General features: G+C 43.7%; 1 protein-coding gene across 5 annotated transcripts in view; it reads right to left on the bottom strand.

Annotated features, from left to right (window-relative positions):
* TSPAN4 (tetraspanin 4) overlaps positions 1–20969 on the bottom strand; it is a 3410446-nt gene that overhangs the window by 310704 nt on the left and 3078773 nt on the right. For all 5 annotated transcript variants that reach the window (XM_069624016.1, XM_069624017.1, XM_069624014.1 and 2 more), the window contains one exon: positions 136–210. In XM_069624016.1, coding sequence (XP_069480117.1) covers positions 136–210 — 75 coding nt within the window. The remainder of the gene's footprint in view (positions 1–135; positions 211–20969) is intronic.

A 20969-nucleotide genomic window follows, 5' to 3' on the forward strand; every position in this document is an offset into this window, starting at 1 on the left:
GCTGATGAGGGAGGCTGCAACCTGTGGGCAAAGGTAAACTGGGCAGAGGAGAATGTCATCTGAGTGATCAAATGAGATCCATGGGTATAGACGGAGGGGCAAGGATGGGGGATGAGGGAGGAGCCAGTCCCTTACCTTGTCCGTGTAGGCGAAGAAGAGAATCACAAAGATGAGCTCCAGCACGAAGATAACTAACAGCAGGATGAAGAACTGTCCGGCGGCATTAGGGAGAACAAAGGGAGAGAAACAAAGAAACAAGGTCAGACCCGGCTCACTGCAGCAACACAACCACTTACAAGGACAGCAGCATCAAAGACAGGTATGGGGGCAGCAAGCTCAGTCATTTACTTTCTCACATTCTGAGTGGAACAGGGATTCTTTATAAGTAAAGCTAATGGTTCATCTACAGACTCCAGGCAAAACACAAGGGGGGGTAGAAAACTGTCTATACATGTTAACAAAGAAGAAATGGTGCATAAAGAAATACAGATGCTGTAACAACCTAGAAATTACAGTGGTTTATATTGGTGAAAGTGAGCCCTGTTTATTTACTATGGCAATGTTTGACAGACTAGTTATGTGAGTAAAGTACCTTGTATTGTAACATTTTGTTGACCACTTAAATAAAACAGGTTACACAGTATGTTGAACCTTGGCACTTACAGAACAGGCTTTATTAACACTTAAACAATGGAACTCCTTTTATTAACCTCAGAAAGATGAAATGCTGTGATCTTCCCTGAATCTTGATTTTAAAAAAACATATTAATGGGTCACTCTGAACCAGGGCTTATATAATAACCAGATTGACCTGAAGGACATTAGTGTTCTCTATATATACGAAGAGATCAGTTTTGTTCCCAGATTTTCTCGGGAATATTTAAAACTTAGTTTTGCAACGTTTTATATTTGGCAAGTAATTTTAAAGCACCATTTACAAATTAATGAAGAATGATCAAGTGAAGAGTATTTTAGATGCCAGACAAACACTCATTGGGTTATAAAACAAAATGTAATTATAAGGAAATAGAATTGATTTTATGTATGTTGACTGTTATTGTTTGGTTTTAAATGAAGATGATTCTTAAACTTGCAATGTACTAATTGGAAATGTGTATGTGTTTAGTGTGAAATGAATTGTGAAAGGAAAATATTTTTTATCTAAATTCATGAAACCTTATGTTATGTAATAGGTAAAGGATTTCTTTTACCAACAAACCTACATTTATATTTTGTTTTAAAAAAAGATGTTTTATGTAGACCTGACAGTTTCCAGTTAGGAGCACATTTCTTAAAAACATGAAGCAGTACTTCATGTACTTCTTGTCATTAAAGATATATACATATAGAATGCTGCAGTGACAATACATTTTGAAAAAGGTATTTGACAGAGTGCAATGGAAACACAATCATGTTCTTGAGTCAATTTGTTTTCTGAAAGAGTTTCTCTAACATGGTGAAAGTTGTGTACACTCATCCAGAATCCTGAGAAGTCACAAATATTGCCATCTCTGTTCATTTTTGAGTGAGGTTGCGGCCAGGACTCAGTTATCCCATCCCCCCACTCATATTTGAGATTTACCTTGAATCTCTTGCTGTGGCCATAAGGAAGAAATGCAACATCACTTGAAGGGAGTGCAATGGGGAGGAGAAGAATTAACTAATGTATGTGTATGTCGCATTCATTTTTGTTTTTATTCCAAATTCGTCAATCACAGAATGATTAATGAAATCTAATAATTTGGGGGACCAGTCAGGATTCAAAAACAATGTTACAACATGTGAGGATTAGGCCAATTTCAGTCATTGCTGCTTATTTTTGGCAGACAAATATTTAACATCTCGGTGTAAGGGTACAAAATAAAACAATGTCCCCAGTGGACACATGCATCATTCTTCAGAGGGCCTGAATGAGGTTTCACCTTCATTTGTATTTTTGTGGAAAATTAATAAAATTGAAATTCTTCCTTTTCCCAGAATGGTCTTTAACCTTCTTCAGGTCTGTTCCCTTCATGATAGATGCAACGGTATTTGCCTAAACAGGGAATTTGTTTGTAATTGTGCATTTTCTTTGGACTAATAAAAGGCACACTGAATAGGTAAGAGTAAAATGCAATCGGATATAATTCAAAGGGGCATTGGTTTGCCAAATTTCAAATGTAGCATAGAGCAGCAATTCTGGGGCAAAGTTCAGCCCAGCTTGGAAGCCTTAACAATGAAACACAGAAGTAGGAGAAATTAGAAATTAGAAGAAATTAGACCGATCATGTGCCAGTAGCTTTCATTTTAGAGCTTCATTGTGATGGTTATTATGGGTCCACCAATAAATTCAAGTGGAAGTATCTATTTGGGGGAAGCTTCCTGATTATACGCCCAAAGCATTGCTTTGCTTTTCTTGGACCCCTGAAAAGGAGCCAGATGAGTATGACGGAGCGTTTATGCTGGAATTCTGACAACAAGGTAGGAGATCTGAGACATGATATGTTGTTATGTCCCAGCTCGGGAACCCATGGTCACCTTTCGATAGTTTGACGAGTTCTGCAGATGTCAGTTCTTACACCTTATTTCCATTCACTTTTGCTTTTGATCTTGATACCGCTGGTCCTTTGACCCGGGATGAAACATCTTTCGTCTTGAGAGCCCTGGTCATAGGAAAAGCAGTTCATACGTGGGAAGCTGTGAAGCGACTGAGAGCTCAGGATTATGAATAGATATGAGTAGGCAAGCTAGGAGGGAGGTGCTGGTATTAATAATCAAAATGATGTCAAAGACGTTCAGTAAAATGTTGCCAGTGTGGCAGGAGCTTTACTGTCTGTGGATCTTATTCTGAGTCACAGCGAGTTGCACCTTTCTTGCGGTTTGCATAGAATGATTAACATTGATATGGGAGCAGCAGGAAGTGGGTTTTTTGCTCGATCTTTTATAATATGTATTAAAAGGGCATTTATTTGATTTCATTTTTTTAGTATGAGATTCAATATCCTTTCAATCACAAATAAGACTATGAAACTCCATGAGAATACGTTTCTGTGTGCAGCTTCTAGTTGGTGATACCCAAGTCTCGCTCACCAAAGGTTCTGGTTTACCTAGAATAGTCAATGGGAGGTTTTTTTTCACATTTTCTGCATGTTGCTAAGTGTTAAATATGCAGCCAATAACAGTATTAGTGGCAGTGACTTTAGAACATTAAACGTCAAAATATATTGAATGACAGATTTTAGGGGACATCTTCGTAGAGTAAAAAGTCCATAATTCCACGGACGGTCATTACAATTCAATGGTGCGTTGGCGACTGGACTAGGACTAGGATTCAGCTCTGCCGATATTAAGTCTAGCATAATGAGGAAGGTTCTTCCAAATGTTTTCCTGTTCCTCTTACAGTGGCGGCATCGTGACAGCCACGCCAGGGACTTCAGTAGAACTGTCATCCCTTAGTCTCATCAGGACTTCGAAGCGTGTCCAGTCATTCAAGGGTGAGAGTTAGTTGAACTGCCTTTGAGATTTCATTAGCACAGATTTTTCGGAGAGCACCTGGGCTGAAATCTTTTTTGTTGCTCAAGAAAGGGACCCAAGTCTCGACTCTGACAAACCTCTCTGTCATGGCCACTGAGGGGAGCGTAAAAGATAAATGCCTATTGAATACGTCTACATAATCCAAATTGTTTTTAACAGGGCTTCAGCGCACGGGCACACACATACAACTCACACATCAAGTGGCTGAAGACACACTTTGTAGAGATAGTTCTATTATACCAGCAACACATTTGTAGATGCAATTAAGTCATTAACTCTGAGCAGACTGCTTACAAAAACACTGGCAGGAACTTACAGCACAACGTTTGATATTACTGCTTGATACAGCTAGCTCAAAGAGATCCCAGGAGGATGTGCTTTAGGCAGGGAGGGGTAGGTAGTGGTTGTAAATAACAATAAGAAGTCGATGGCCACGGGCAGCAAAGGCGTGGATAAATAACGAAACAACCCCCACATGCTGTGTCCTCCTCCTCCTCACATTTCATCTCCCTCCTAGCTCCCTCCTAGCTCCCTCCTAGCTGTACTCTGAGACAATAGATTCAGCTTGTAACTAACAGCCAAAACTAAACAGAGGGTGTCACTGTAAAAAGCAAGGGAAAAAAGAAAGGAGAAAGTGACAGCAAAGTGCAGACTAAGGGGGTCATTACGACCCTGGTGTTAAGGGTTTAACGGCGCCGTAAAAGGTGTCGGCGCCGTTAAACCCTTAACGCCTGATTACGAGGTCCCTTTGTGGGACCCGAAAACCAGCCGTTAAAGTAGGGTGCTGCAAAGGGACCTCGGTGCTAATTACGGTACCGCAATTTGCGGTACCGTACTTAGCGCCTTCCCCAGTCCCATTGAGCCCTATGGGGCGAAAATGGGAATGGGGAAGGGCCATGGTGAAATGGGGAAATACCGCCCTGCCAACCTTGGAATGGGGCGGTATTTCCCCATTCCACCATGGCGGACTCGTTACAACACCGGCACCAACTATGGTGCTAATAGCGCCATGGTTTAGCGCCAGGGTTGTAATGAGGGCCTAAGAATTGATGTTAATGGGATTACAAGGGAAACAAATTAAGCAAAACAATAATTACATTTAGGCAATAAAACATGTAAAGAAAATTGACAAGCAATGCTGATCAGGTCATAAACAGGCAGGCGTTTAATCTTCTGGAATAAAGTTGTAAACAGGTGTGTTTCTACGCCCTGGCACGATATTTTAATGGGGCGTATTTCTGACTGGCACATGTTTCACCTTTGCCATTCTTCTGAGCATGGTAACGTGCCTCAGTATCAGGAGGTGGGTGAGTAATGCAGCACAAACATATATTCAAGGATGGAGCACGCCAAATTGGCAATGTTTTGGGGTACAGAGTGGGTCACTTTGAATACTGAGTGCAAGGTCAAGCTGGCAGCGTTGGCCATTGTTACTAGTTCAACGCATCATGCACCAAATGCTTCCCCACAAGCTCTCCCCCCCCCCCACCGGTCCTACGGAAACACTGTGCTGCCAAAAGTCATTAATGATGGCTTCTGAATGGGAACCACTTTCTGAGGTTCCAGGCCCTCTTCTGTGTCCCCATTTGAAGATGGCACAAACATTTGTCTCGAGTGTATCCAGTGTTTCTGTTGAACCCCCCTCCCCTCCCCTGCTCCGCTCCCTCTTGGTTCACTCTCTAGAGTTGGGGTAAGTTATTTCCCACCCATCTGTGTCTCCAGCCGTTTGAAATTGGGAGAAAGGTATTTTTTGTGCGCACAGAAAAATGCAACATAACATGGCATGAAAGCCAATGGAGAGAACAGCCATGTGAGGCTGGGCGAAGAACCCCCACGCTTCTTTTTATTCCATTGGCATACGAATAGGACAATAGCATCAATTAAGTTAAACCTCTGGATTCACACTAATGTCCTCATTCTCCTGACTGGGGAGGACCAACAGAGAGTCTCTCAAGGACACAAGGCCTAATGCCATCATCCCCCCATCCCCTCCCACCCGGCCCACTGTGTTGGACGCCCTACATCCCAACGCACAGGAATGACCAGTGGTGAGGCTGAACATGGCTTCAAAAACTTTCATTTTTAGTTTGGTCTGGTAAGTGGCACTTTGGCGCCACCTAGAAGATGAAACTATTGCAGTAGAGTACAGATAGGGAGAAATGGCATATGAGGAGGGATGCAAAGCATGGAGGTGGTGTTTGGTTTATTTGCCCACCCATTCACTGCCCATGGCCATGCTAATCCCTATGGCCATTCCCACTCAGTTCCTGCCCATCCCGACCCTAAATACCTCCTCAAGGGAACTCTTTGCGCTCGCAATAATTCAAGCCTTACCACCCAACTTTGCACGCAAAGTGCCTGCATTGTTTTTTAAAACAGTCTTATGAGAGTTAACGACTTAATTGAAGCAGTAAATTCACTACTGGTGTAATAAAAATGTCTTAAACAGGTCTGATTTCAGCCACTCGATTTATAAGGGCTTGGCATGTCCTTCACTGAAGTCCTGCTAAAAATAAGTCTGCAGTTTTGCCTTGTGTATAAGTATTAGGCATTTGCCGGGCACTGTTATTAGATGCCATGGTACTCGCACCATGTTGCACCTGCTACCATCAATGGTGAGTTAATCCACTAGGGCAGTGACTGGAAAGTGCCTTTCCCATGCCTACACAAAAGGCCAAATTGTTGGCATTGACAATGCTTGTTTCAATTGCACCAAGCATGGCGCTGTGGACACGATGCATGGATCTACTGCAAATATATGTCAATTTCACTAAGAGCAGAAAACCAGCTACCTGCAGTATACAGCTGCACATGGAGGGCTACTGCAGCACCGCAGCACTGCAAGATCCCTGCAGGCGCAACCCATGCATGTTGCGGAATTGGTGGATGTAAGAAAGAAAGCACAAAAAACAATTTTTTTTAACCAATATGTGACTTGAGATTGTGGCTTTTAAGTGCCCTTTACATACCCAAATGTGAGAAATAACACAAAACAAGCGAGATAATAAATATGCCTTTAAAATACAACAAACACAGACCCAGGACATGAGCAGTAACTTAAACATTCATGTGGTGAAAGGAGTGGGAGGGAAACACTTATAGAACATTCAAACGAGGAGCAAGGTTAATTTCGGCAGCTTCCCAACATGAAACCCAAATCTGATGGTCACAGGAGTCCCGAGAAAGTTCCCTGGCCTACAAACACATTGGCATGACTGTGCCACTGGAACACCAAGTGACACCCATTGTGGACTAATTGGGACTCGGAATTCATCACCATACACTGCTCCGGACAATACCTATTCATATTTTCATCTTTCCATTCCCTTTGCAACACTTCGGTACTTCCCTATTTCATTCAACTACATATCCCATAATGCACCTTTCAGAAGTGTTCATTACCTGGCTATTCCTATGCAGCAATCTCAGAAATACAATCCCAGCAGCGCTCGAGATCAGTACTGTTTTCACTTTCCCAGGTCCTGAGATGGAGGAGGCAGATTACCTTCAGGCGTGGTGCTCCAGGTGCTGCTAATGAGCCAGCTTCAGCAGAAGTTGAGTGAGTATTTTAGCAGCTGCCAGCAGAAGCAAAAGGCTCATGCACTGAGTTCACTGCCAGCCCCTGGTTTGTTAATACTTAGATTTCTGCTGTGTCCTGTTGCTGCTGTCCTACCTGGTCCTGTTCCAGTGGCCTGTGCTCCCAGCCCTGATACTCTGCCTGCCCTCCCCTGCCTTCTGCCCTGCACTCCGGTGCTTTTTATCCTGCTTAGCTGCTTGCAGTCCTCTGTTCTCTGTCTATCGCCCCTTGGTCTCTACCACCAATTCTCTTGTTCTCTGCCTGCAGTTCCTTGCTCTGTGTCCGTAGACCGTGTTATCTGGCTTTAGCTTCCGAGATTCCTGCTCTTGTTATTACAGTCCAGAGTAAAATGTCCTTGTATTCCTTGTTACCAGTCTGCAGTTCAGTCCTTGTTATCCTAGTCAAGAGGGTCCTGAGTTTTCTTCTTCCTTCTCTATAGTTCAGTCCGCAGTTCCTTTATTCCGGTCCGAAGTTTCCAGTGTCCCTTACTCTTGCACTTAGATTCTTGTCTTCTTGGGTTCTTTCTTCCTGCCCTCTGTCCTGGCCCTTGCTCACTTTGACTTCCTGTTCTTTCTCTGTATATTTTAGTTACTGTTCTTGTCCTCACTTGTGCTTGTGTAATTCCTTTGTACACAGTTTTGCTAAGGGGTTTCCCGGCAGGCAATCTCTGCCCCTTTCCTTTGTTATGTTTCAGTCTTGTCCATTGTGTCATATTTGTAAACAGTCTGCCGGTTCCTGTTTTAGGGAGCAGTCATTGTTCTGTTCCTGTGGGACACATACAGGCTTCAGTCTTGTGAGCATTGTCTCATTGTTCAGACATAGACGCCCACTCCTGTTGTTCCTTTCCATGAGCATTAAGAGTGGGCCCCTGTGATAACACTTAGCTACCCTGACCTGTGGGACAGTCGTCACCTATTGTGCGTGCACCCCAAGTGGGAACCTAACGTGTTTGTCTTGGTTCCCCTTTCTGTTCACTGTCTGTAGATATTGACTAGCCTTACCTGTCTGCAGGACTTCTAACACTCATGTGTCTGGTGCACTATTCGCCCCCTAGCTTTGTCGGCACGTCTCTGCCCTCAAGCCTACAGACACACATGGTGTGTCTGGGCAGGGATGATGAGAAGGCCCCAATGGCATGCAACACACGTGAAATGGTCCCAGCAGTTCAGAGAAAGCTCCCTGCCCAACACAAGGCATGTGGGCACAGGGATGATTAGAAGCCCCCTTGGAATGCAACCAGTGGTCGAAGTGTACGAAAAGAAGCAGTGGAACTATGTTCCCTGCTGGCCTGCCCCTGCTCCCCGCAAACCCCAGTGCCACAACCCCTCCCACACACAATACACCCCCCAAACACTTGCACCTGCTGTTAAAGAGAACGTTCAGTGCAGTGCACTGAAAGTGAAGTTTTCAACTTCTTCCTACACTTTTATTTTAAAACAAAACCATTCCGAAACGGTTTCTTTTTAAAATAAAAGTATAGGAGCTGTACAAGGTAATTTAAAAAAGTATAGGAGCACCGCTCCCGACTGCTCCTGCTCACTTCGACCACTGCATGCAACACAAATCTAATGGGCAAAGGAGTCCCTGCCCAACACAAGGCATGTTGGCACAGCGATGATTAGAAGCCCTCTTGGAATGCAACACAAGTCTAATGAGCACAGGAGTCCAGAGAAAGCTCCCTGCCCAACACAAGGCATGTGGGCACAGCAATGATCAGAAACCCTCTTGGAATGCAACACAAGTCTAATATGGGCACAGGAGTCCAGAGAAAGCTCCCTGCCCAACACAAGTCATGCGGGCACAGGGATTATCAGAAGCCCTCTTGGAATGCAACACAAGTCTAATGGGCACAGGAGTCCAGAGAAAGCTCCTTGCCCAACACAAGGCATGTGGGCACAGGGATGATCAGAAGCCCCCTTGGAATGCAACACAAATCTAATGGGCACAGGAGTCCAGAGAAAGCTCCCTCCCAACACAAGGCATGTGGGCACAGCGATGATCAGAAGCCCCCTTGGAAGGCAACACAAGTCTAATGGGTACAGGAGTCCAGAGAAAGCTCCCTACCCAACACAAGGCATGTGTGCACAGCGATGATCAGAAGCCCTTTTGGTATTCAACACAAGTCTAATGGGCACAGGAGTCCAGAGAAAGCCCCCTGCCCAACACAAGGCATGTGGGCACAGCGACGATTAGAAGCCCTCTTGGAATGCAACACAAGTCTAATGGGCACAGGAGTCCAGAGAAAGCTCCCTGCCCAACACAAGTCATGTGGGCACAGGGATGATCAGAAGCCCTCTTGGAATGCAACACAAGTCTAATGAGCACAGGAGTCCAGAGAAAGCTCCCTGCCCAACACAAGGCATGTGGGGTTTCAGGACTACTAACACAAGTGATGCAGGCAACACGCTTTTTCCTTCTGTAGGCACGCTCAACCCACACCAGTAAGGGCAGGGGTTCTCAGCTCACAGCTTCCTGGAGCATCGTTTTCTGAACTAGCGCAAGCAGCTACTTTACCACCGCCTGTAAAAAGCCTGCACAGTGCCCGCTACATTACTCCAATGAGTGGGAGGCCAGCCGGGAGGAGTGATTCAAACCCAGAAACAAGGTCACAAAACCCCGCATGAGCCGCTGCAGCAACCCGAGTCTCCAGGTCGATTGGGCGATCGAAGGCTTCCCAGGAGCCGTGTCTACCTAGCACCGGCTCCGGTGAGTCTGCAGCAGAGAGTCCCTTGACCTTGTACCTCGGAAGGACCGGTCTACCAGCACTCTGCAAAGCCCGGCATGGCTCCCTGTGAAACCACAGCACGGGCGCACAGGCAGATGGGGCCGGGGGAGGGCAAAGCCCGGGCAGCCGGTGGGAGGCACCCGCTAAATCCTTTCAGCCGAGCTGCACCAGGTGCACGGCTCAAGGCAGGAGCACTGGCGTGGTGGGCACCTCCTCGTGCCACAGGGGGTGCACACGCCATCTAAGCCCTCCCTCTGGCTCTAATAAGGGATAACGGCACTGAATCCACACCAGTGGCTGGCCGCCTTTCCCAGCAATCCAAAGATGTGCGAGAAACTCTCAATGCAGTATTCTGTGTTTTCTACAGCCGCACGCGCTCCCCTGAGGCTAACCGCTTCCATGTGTGTCCAGATTAAAATAATACATTTGGCAGAAAAATACCAGAATGTTTTCTTACAAAAGAAGAGGGTTTCTTACTAGGTGCACACATAAATCCATGCCATCCTGCACCTGCATCGTTGGTACGTACGCCAGGGCCAATGTTCTCTCCTGTTGTGTTTAACTGTGTGTGTGAAAACAGAATTCTCGCGTGCCCTCCAGTTTAGTCATGTGTGCAATCAAGTGATGCAATGAACCACATAGAAAGCAGGTGCTGCAGCCACTTCAGAAGGGCGGGCGAATGGGGGCATCCATCCGAGATATTCTTAAATCTAATGCCGGATGGCCCGTTGTTTAAGCCCAGAAGGTCTGGCAGATCCCTGTACGTGCCCTTGTTTAAATGCACGCATTTCAGGGTGTTGAGTGGACAACACGCCCCAGGACATTTCAGATTAGTGTGATGAACCAGAGGCTCACTCACTCTCTCACACACACACACCCCTCCTGCCCCCCTCCCCCCACCAAGTCACTGTCTCCCTATGTGTTCAATACAGGGAACATAAATCAGCTGCGGTGTGCTGGCAGCAGAATGTTATCTTGATTAATTTAATCATGCTCTGATACCAGGAAGGAACAGTGAGTTTAGTTAAACAGTATTAAATCAGATAATGTCAAACTGTACCTGAAAGGCTAAACTAACAGGTTCTCTGAAAATAAATAAATAAATAAATACATACATATCTGTAGGAAACTGCATTGGGGCCAAGTCACACATTCCACAACGCCACCTAGTAGCCATCATTGGAAGTTCACCTCCAGTTCTGAGCCACACCAGCAAGGCATTGTGTGTATGCAAATTAATGTACATGCAAGCGAGAAGGAAGACTATTCCTGTGCACTCGTGTGGGTGCCAATGGTGGTCCAATGAGGCGCGCCACTGCGTAAATATAAGAAAAAAGCAAAGAACACTACTGCCTCAGGACCACACTTTCCAATTCACAATAATCAATCCAGGATGCCGTGAAGTTTAAAGCAGCATTTTTATTAGCATCTTGCAGGCATTTAAAAGGTCGCCGCACAAAGGACGCGTTTCACACCGACGAGCACCGGGCTGTTGCATATGATGGCCTTCGGTACGACTGGTAGAGCTTTGCGGAGTAGCAGACTCTGGGGGTCATTACAAGGTTGGAGGTAGCCATGGCGCTACTAGCGCCATGGCTACCGCCTTACCGCATTCCGAGTCCGTGTTCCCGGAATGGGGACTTACCATGTCATTCTGACCTTTGCGGGACCGGTAAATCCCAATTCCGGGAGCCATTCCCCATTCCCATTTGAGCCCCCATAAGGGGGAAGACGGCAATAACGGTACCGTAAATTACGGTACCGTTATTGACCCCGGTGTACCTTTGCGGGTCCCCTCCTTAACGCCTGCGAAAAGCAGGCATTAAGGAAGGACCCGCAAAGGGAACTCGTAGTAGGGCGCAAAGGGATTACCGGCACCGGTGTCATTACCGATGCCCGGTATCCCTTTGCGCCCTACTTGTAATGAGGCCCTCTGCCTGATCCTGAGAAGTCTAAGGAGTGAAAGGGAGGAGGTGGCGGGAACGCAAGTTGCAATCCTCCCCTCCTCTCTGTCACACAAATGAATGAAAATGTGGCGTGGCGTGAAAGGAAGGCCTTACTCGAGGCTTTTACGCCTTTCAGTCACGTTACGCCACTGACACACACGAGCCCGTGAATGTGTACACGTAATTCACGTGAAATAACCACGGTGCAGCACCAATAGGCAGAAGACTGGTTCAAAAGGCAGAGGACGACTTGTGTTGCGCGCTTTGCACACGCCCTTGGTGTCTACTGCATCTAGGCAGACTGGTGTCGCGTTTTACACATGAAACATGTTGACATGCAGCATGTTTCACTTTTAAGAGTGCGGTTTTGCAATAATTGTATAAAACAGCAACCGAGCAGTGCAAAGACTGAAATGATGTAAAACCACTATTTAAAAAAAAATAGGTCTGCATTGCCAAAATTCTAACCTGCTTTAAAATGGGACATTCGATACAGCAGTACTGATGTATTCCCAGGTTTGACAACATGTTTACTATCAAGGACACATGTTATACATGTAGTTATGGTAGTTGTCCCAAATTATGCAGTCTTTCCCAAAAATACTTGAGTAGAGGTAGGCTTATTTCTTCAGCTTCTGGGGCTAACGTTATTGGTGACCCAGAGACACCCCCATGATCATCCATTCACCTGCCAGCTTGCACCCTGCCTGGCATGCACAGAACACTCAATAGAGCCACTCACTCTAACATTCCACTGTGACAAAAAGACATGACATCACAGCCACTGCCTCCCAGCAGCATTCAATGCTACACGCATGGGGCACTTTACAAGACCTCTCCCTCCACACAGATTCAAAAGAAGAGAACACATGCGCCTGAACATACTAGGCAAGAAAACAACACATAATATGGAGAAAACCAAGTAAAACCCCATTTATCGAACACCCCATCCCACGCCACTTCCACCTCTATAATAAGTGGGAGATGATATCAACAGTGAGTCTGATAAGGGCATTCAGGAAGACAATAAGGGAGAGACACGGCAGTATACTCAGGAAGATATTGGAGGGGATATCAAGGGAGAGGCAGTGCAGTATATTCAGGAAGATGTTGGAGAAGACATCAAGGGAGAGGTAGTGTAGTATATTCAGGAAGATTTTGGAGGGGTTATCAAGGGAGAGGCAGTGCAGTATATTCAGGAAGATGTTGGAGAAGACATCAAGGGAGAGGCAGTGCAGTATATTCAGGAAGATGTTGGAGAAGACATCAAGGAAGAGGCAGTGCAGTATATTCAGGAAGATGTTGGAGAAGACATCAAGGGAGAGGTAGTGCAGTATATTCAGGAAGATGTTGGAGAAGACATCAAGGGAGAGGTAGTGCAGTATATTCAGGATGATTTTGGAGAAGACATCAAGGGAGAGGTAGTGCAGTATATTCAGGGAGATTTTGGAGGGGATATCAAAGATATCAAAGGTTGTGGAGCTCATTCAGGAAGAGGATGGGGAGACTTCAAGGGAGAGAGAGGGGCAGCAATGCGTTAATCAGGAGATTGGCGGAGACATTGGAGCAGAGAAGGAGGAGTGTCTTAAAAAGGCAGTTTGTAGAGGAGTTGAGGAAGAATCGAGGCAGAAGATCGAGGAGGTGGTTGGAGGCAACCTTAGCAAATAGGTGAGGAGTGTGCTAAGAAGGTGGTTGGGAGAGGAGTTGAGGAGGAGAGAACTATCAGAGAAGAGGCTGAAGGAGAGGACCAGTGGGAGGTGAGAGAGCAGGGTGAGAAAGCAACAAGCATGCCCTAAGCATTGTGTGTGGAGGAGTGGTGAAGAAATAAGGAAGTGTCGAGGAGTTTGACGTGAGAGAGCGAGTAGAAAATGGAAGAGGGTTTGGGGTCCACCCAAAGCCAGCGCATGATAGGCCCAGGGAGATACAGGGTGGAACCCCCAGTCACTCTCACTTAAACATCCTCATTGGGCAGGGGACAGTCACACGTGACACATATAAAACACTGACCATTTGAAGAAAAACCAAGCAGACTCACAACCTGCACGGTAAGAGCTTAATGTTCCACAAGGCAGATTGAGTAGGAGAACATCCCCTGCATAGACAAATGCTGTGAGAGATTTGGGGATATGCTTGTTACCTACATTACTGGTTCAGAGAGAGAGAGACGTGGCTCCAGATGTCGGTGTGCATGTTCAGATAAGAGCAAATAGCAAATCCAGGACAATCCAAAATGGCAGACTGGCTTTTCCAAACAACAGTCCTCCACCTCCCCTCTTAACTATCCTCAATCAGAAATAAGTGTTTCAGGTCCTCTGTGCAGGACATTCTAGTAAACATGCTGACCATGTTACTAGGTGATTTCTTTACCCAGAACCTTGAAGAAGGGAGCAGCCGCCTTATTGAAAGCAACGACACAGATAAGAAGATGCAAAACGTCCTCAAATGCTTAACAACTCAAGCAAATATTTACAAGGGGTAAAGCGAGAATATACTTCTTGATTACAAGAGCAATGAAGAGAAGACAGGGGTGTATATATATATATATATATATATATATATATATATATATATATATATATATATATATATATATTCAGTGTAAAAACTTTGTTAAAGGGACGTTATGGTTAAGTTGCACTACTGAAACCTATGGAATTCAGTGAAAAAACTTTGTTAAAGGGTCGTTATGTTTAAGTTGCGCTACTAAAAACCTATGAAATTCAGTGAAAAAACTTTGTTAAAGGGACGCTATGGTTCCAAGTAAAACCGAAAACCCCCTGAAATTCGCCAGTTATGGTAAGCTAAGCAACCATAACTCGCGACACCACCGTGCACTACTAAGACTAACACCCACGACATCAAAGATGACATCACAAATGTCATTGATGACATCACTGATGACATCACATGTGCATTTACTTTTCATGAAATGTCTGTACAAGGGATTCTTATTATAATGTTGAGAAAAAAGTGTCAAAAATCATTGGAATAAATATCAAGAGCTAATTAGTGCATTAAGCGATGCATTGATATAAATAGCATTCTATTATGAAGTTCTATCCAGTATACTAAGGTACTCATGCAGAAACATAGGCATTGTGTGCAGCATACATGATGAAAGTATAATATTCATAATGTTGATATGTTGAATAATGAAATGATAACTGTTTTCTTATTAGAGTTTTGTGTACTGTGAAATACGTAATAAGTAGCTAATAAAACCCAAGTATAACATAATTGCATTATTACAGACAAAACACAAAGACACAATAACACATACAAATATGGGTATATACAGGGAAAGTGAAGTAAGCAAAAAAGCAGAAGTAGTAGCAGAAACAATTCATAACCTAACTGATTATCTTTATGCAAATAAATGATTGCTCTGTTTCAAAGCTGCTATTTACCCTATGTACATGTATCACATGATGTGACTGGACCCTTAGGAAAGTAGTGTGAGTACAATGTATAAAAATATGAGCATATACAGGGAAAATACAGTCATAAAAAAACAACAGAACAATCAGAAAGTGCTGATAACTGTACTGATTATCTTCATGCACAGAAAGAATTGCTGTTTTTCAAGCTTGTGTTTTCCCATTGGAATATGTTTCTTATGATATGACTGGACCCTAACGGAATTACTGTAAGAACATACTTGAAGGATAAGTCTACAAATATAGTACGTTTACAATTTTTAGTTCATGACTGTTACTGAAGAAAACCATGTGGCCTAGATATGTCAGTAAAGGAAAAAAGAGGGAGACAGACATGTGATGTCATCAGTGATGTCATCAATGACATTTGTGATGTCAATTTGATGCCGTGGGTGTTAGTCTTAGCAATGCACGGTGGTGGTGTGAGTTATGGTTGCTTAGCTTACCATAACTGGCGAATTTCAGGGGTTTTTCGGTTTTACTTGGAACCTTAACGTCCCTTTAACAAAGTTTTTTCACTGAATTTCATAGGTTTTTAGTAGCACAACTTAACCATAACGTCCCTTTAACAAAGTTTTTTCACTGAATCTCATAGGTTTTTAGTAGCGCAACTTAACAATAATAACTCTGACTTTATGTACATGTAATATGGAACATACTGAACCCCCTCTACTGAATGTGATGTCCGTGAACTCTTTTAATGTCCCCAGAGATGTTCGGACAACAGCACCACTACCCAAAAAGTCTGGGGGGTATGTTTAATTGTTATATCATAACATATGAACATTTTACAAATTCACAAACCAGCACACATACACATTATATATAGTAATAAATAAGAATTGTAACCCATATATATATAACACACTAACCATTAATTTAAATACAATATTTTCTAAAATGCAATATACCAAAAGAAGACAGATAGGCTTCCAACATGATTACCTCACAGAAACTCCACAACTAAGAGCAACAGCAGATCTACAGACCACTCAGAACACACCTTACCTGAAATAATAAGTGTTCTGCATTTTACTCATATATTTGTAAACTTTCTGTAGTAGATAAAAAAAATGATATTATGTTTTTTCTCTCACAGAAATGTCTAGTACTCTGGAGTGGCTAGAGGAGCATTTCCCACGTGAGGAAATGTCAGAAGATAGTGAATCTAATGGTAGACACTTAATTAATATTATTTTATATACATTTAACATATATTTTTTTTGTATAGACCATACACAAATTGAAAATATTAAAGAAAAAGCTGTATTGGATAAGACTCTTCAGCACATCGAAGAAAAAATCGACCTACTCTTGGCAAATTTTAATAATTTAAAAAACTTTGTGGAGAATCACTTCAAACAAACAACTACATACCATTGTCCCACATGTACCGGTTCCCCCTCACCATATCCCAGTCAGTTATCCCCAAACCCTCTCCATGAACCAAAACTTTTTGATGAGACTTCCATCCCTTCTTCACCTCATATAAATCCTATTGAAACCCCCAATTCTCCTGTTTTTGTTTCAGTTTCTGCCTCACCTTCTCTGTCATAAATTTAACATACATGTAAAATAAAGTACAATTATTATATTGTGTCCTAATTCATTACTTGTTTTTTTTAAAAAAAAGCAGTTGAGGTGTCCACGGACAGCGCGGGTGTTTGGAATGTCCATAAAGAAATGAAAATGGAGGTGTCCTAAGAACACTATACTTGTCCGTATTGTTCGCTAGCAAGTTGGAACTGTTCTAAGAACACACGCGGTGTCCTGAAATGTTCGTCAATGGACGAAATGTGGGTGTCCTGAGGACGCTGTCCGTATTGTTCGCTAGCAAGAAGAAAGTGTTCTTAGAACGTATTATGTGTCCTGGGATGTTCGTAAATAAACAAAATGGGGGTGTCCTGAGGACGCTATGCCTGTCCGTATTGTTCGCAGGCAAGTTGAAACTGTTCTAAGAACACAGGCTGTGTCCTAAAATGTTCGTAAACAAACAAAACGGGGGAGTCCTGCGGATGCTATGCCTGTCCGTATTGTTCGCAGGCAAGTTGAAACTGTTCTAAGAACACAAGCTGTGTCCTGAAATGTTCGTCAATGGACAAAATGGGGGTGTCCTGAGGACGCTATCCGTATTGTTCGGTGGCAAGATGAAAGTGTTCTTAGAACACATTATGTGTCCTGGGATGTTCGTAAATAAAGAAAATGGGGGAGTCCTGAGGACGCTATGCCTGTCCCTATTGTTCACAGGCAAGTTGAAACTGTTCTAAGAACACAGGTTGTGTCCTAAAATGTTTGTAAAGAAACAAAATGGGAGTGTCCTGAGGATGCTATGCCTGTCCGTATTGTTCGCAGGCAAGTTGAAACTGTTCTAAGGACACAGGGTGTGTCCTAAAATGTTCATAAATAAACTAAATGGGGGTGTCCTGAGGACGCTATGCCTGTCCGTACTGTTCGTAGGCAGGTTGAAACTGTTCTAAGAACACATCAAGTGTCTCGGGATGTTCGTAAATAAACAAAATGGGGGTGTCCTGAGGACGCTATGCCTGTCCGTATTGTTCGCAGACAAGTTGAAACTGTTCTAAGAACAAACGCCTGTCTGTTACTGTTCGTTTCACTTGTGACGCACTTTTAATCACTTCAGGACCCGAACAGTGTCCGTAGAACACCAACGCGCATGCGCAAAATAGTTTCAGTGCATTTGGTGTCCTGTGGACACCAGCTCCCTTCGCGAACATGTTCGCGAACCTATCATGTGACCGCGCCCACGATCAGCATATGTTCTGATTGCGAACACTGTTTGTGTCCCCAAACAAGTTAAAACCACTTTTTGAAGTAATCTACAATATTTTCAAATAAAAGCTCACCATAGAACAAGTCCCACATAGTAATCCTGAGTTTCTACATACTTTTTGTGACTTTTTGAACCCTTGTCCGCGGACAGTGCGCATGTCTGCGAACCGCGCACAAGCACCCCTATAAAAGACCACACCCTAGAGCTCATTCTCATTGTGTTTCTGGCTATCCTACAGAGCAGAGCGAATTTTGCTGCCAATTTGCATATTTTCAATGCCAAGCTGATGGCTTCCATGGCTCCACTCATGCCACCTGGTGCTGCATCTGCCTCAGCACCACCCCCACCCCCTCCACCACCACCACCTCCCCAAGGGCCTGAAGAGGGGAACAGGAGAGAGGATGCACAGGAGGATGAAGAGGATGATGAGAATGAGGTAGTGGAAGTCCCTACTACCAGACTCGGCGTGAGTCTTGGGTGTGGTGGTTATTTACCATTCATGGTAATGGTCCTAGGGCGCGTGTGAACCAAGTCACCACTCAGTCGCAGGAGGCATGGTTCATACAGCTTTGGGACAACTACCATGAAGCGACACCTAAAGTCATTCCACTCCGGGGCCGTTCGCAAGGTTGTACCTTGTGAGGAGCGTAGCAGGTTGACTTCCTCTACTTCATCCTTTTCCGATCCTGTCACCACAAGGAACACTCCTGTGGGACAGCGTATTCCTCAAGCTGCCTCACAGGCTATACGCAATGCTGATGACCCTTACCTTTTGAGGGTCGCAGTTGTGTGTCTGTACTGCGACAGAGTACTCTGCAGGGGGAAAGAATTCATAGTGCTTTTTAGACTATCGTCTCAGAGCACGAGAAGGTCTGCTCACTACCCAAGTGAAACCCACTCTACATCTTCCTCTCTCAGCTCGCCCTTTCTTATCCCCGTGGTTGGTGTCCCCCCTTACCCTCCTTTCCCCACCTCTCCTAGTGTGTCTTGTATAAAAAACCAAAAAAAATGTCAAACAACAAAAATAAAAAAAAGGCTCTTGTCAGAGCCGCCTTTTACAGTTAAAAAATAGAAGTGAAAATAAATGAAGAAGGTCCCTGTGTATTTTTTAGAAGTCTGTGGACAGTCCGCGGACATCTAAAATTTTGGGGTGCTACCCTATCATAATCATTGCAGTTTTATCTGGGGGGAAGTGGTGGCTCTGAAAAGAGCCTTTTGGTGGTGTTTATTTGTGTTTGAAAAATTTGAAATGCTCACACCTACTATAAAATGGATGCTGTAATTCCAAAAAAGGTTGCAATGCATTTTGTACATTTCTCAAAAAAATCTGGTTGCCAACATAAGTAAAATGGACTCCATCTCTGCGAAAAATGTATGTACTACGAAACATAATATTTTCATTGTGAAAAGAGGACATGCCAAAATCTCTTAGAAAGGCACAAACAGCCTTATTGACATTGCGCCTTGCTTTCTCCATTTGTGGACCAAATGAAGAAGATCGAAGCCACATTTTTCTCTGCGCAATCCGTGAAAAAATTACTTGAGAATTTGGAAACATGTCCATGACCTTCCCAAGTCCTTCTTTCATTGCAAATTGCAAAGAAATTCCAGACACATGTCCTAAACTGTTCCCTCCACAATGAATTACAATTATGTCTGGATGTTGCTCTGTCTCCAAAGTAGCACAGAGAGGTAGCAAGTCCAACCACTTAATACCATGTACTCCATGCCAGTGCACTTCCACATGTGGGAATCCAAGATCTACAGCTACTCCACAGCTTTCTGCATGCACCTTCAACCAATGTATGCACGAGTCTCCCAAAATCCAAACAATCTGTTTTTTGAAACACACAGCCATAGCTATCTGTTCTTCTCTCAGCAAAAAGAGTATCTGAGAAACTCTCTCCTGGCACAACACCCCCACTAAACGTTCCTGACCAATCCCTTTCTCTGCTCATTCTCATTTGCATGGTTCCCCAACCCAAAAAATCCCTGGATGTAACACCCGATGTCCGCGGACTACCGCCATGTCCACAGACATATCATAACACGGACAGTCCTTCTACCATTTCCTTTTCACTTTCTGTGCCATTCCCTCATTGGATATAGCTAAGAAGTCACACGAACATCCACCAATCACATCCAAGACCTCTACATCTAACTGCATCATCATAGATCAGCATTTTAAATGGTTACATGTGATAATATTGCCGCAAAAATATCACCATACAAACATTTTGCCATATTTCTGTGGCGATATTACCCCATGGAACCTGCGGGGGACACCCCCGCAACCCCCACATATTTTAAAAGGGAGCGGGGGACACCCCCGCAACCTCACCATCCATTTACCCCATAAATTATCCCCACCAAAAATATCGCCTATGGCCGTTCCCGACGACCATATGTACGGCGAAAGTTTTGGTGAGGATAATATTACCTGATACCCTTTAAATGTACTGTTAATCTCTTTGAGTACAAGTGTCATATCATTGGAAAGCACCTTATACCAGAAATACTGTAGAAGTCTCCAAGATTTCTACTTGCAGCTACATGCATATCCATATGCATGAACACAAACTACAGGTATGCATATTATCTATATAGTACATGCACAATTTTTATAGATTCATATAAACAGATTAACTGACTTTTAGCTTGTATAATCTATAAAATGAATTTACTGTTATTTTTTCCATCTCCTAAAATCAACTGTCACTTCCAAACCTATCTGCTAATTAATTTCTTTTTACACACACATTTTCAAAGCATGTTGAACTAACATATTTAAAGTACAATATGAAGAGTTGACAAACTCAAACAAAATTGCACGCACACAGTATGTTCAAAAATCAAACAACAATACTTGTACAAAAACATAAACATTTATTTACTTATATTTATATACTGTGCACGCAGCCCATGGCATTGAGGCACTGTTACTTACAAGAGCTTAGTTACAGAAATAGTGGGATTCAGT

Source organism: Ambystoma mexicanum, chromosome 11 (genome assembly GCF_040938575.1).
Source record: "Ambystoma mexicanum isolate Mex_15411 chromosome 11, UKY_AmexF1_1, whole genome shotgun sequence".
Lineage (NCBI taxonomy): Eukaryota > Metazoa > Chordata > Amphibia > Caudata > Ambystomatidae > Ambystoma > Ambystoma mexicanum.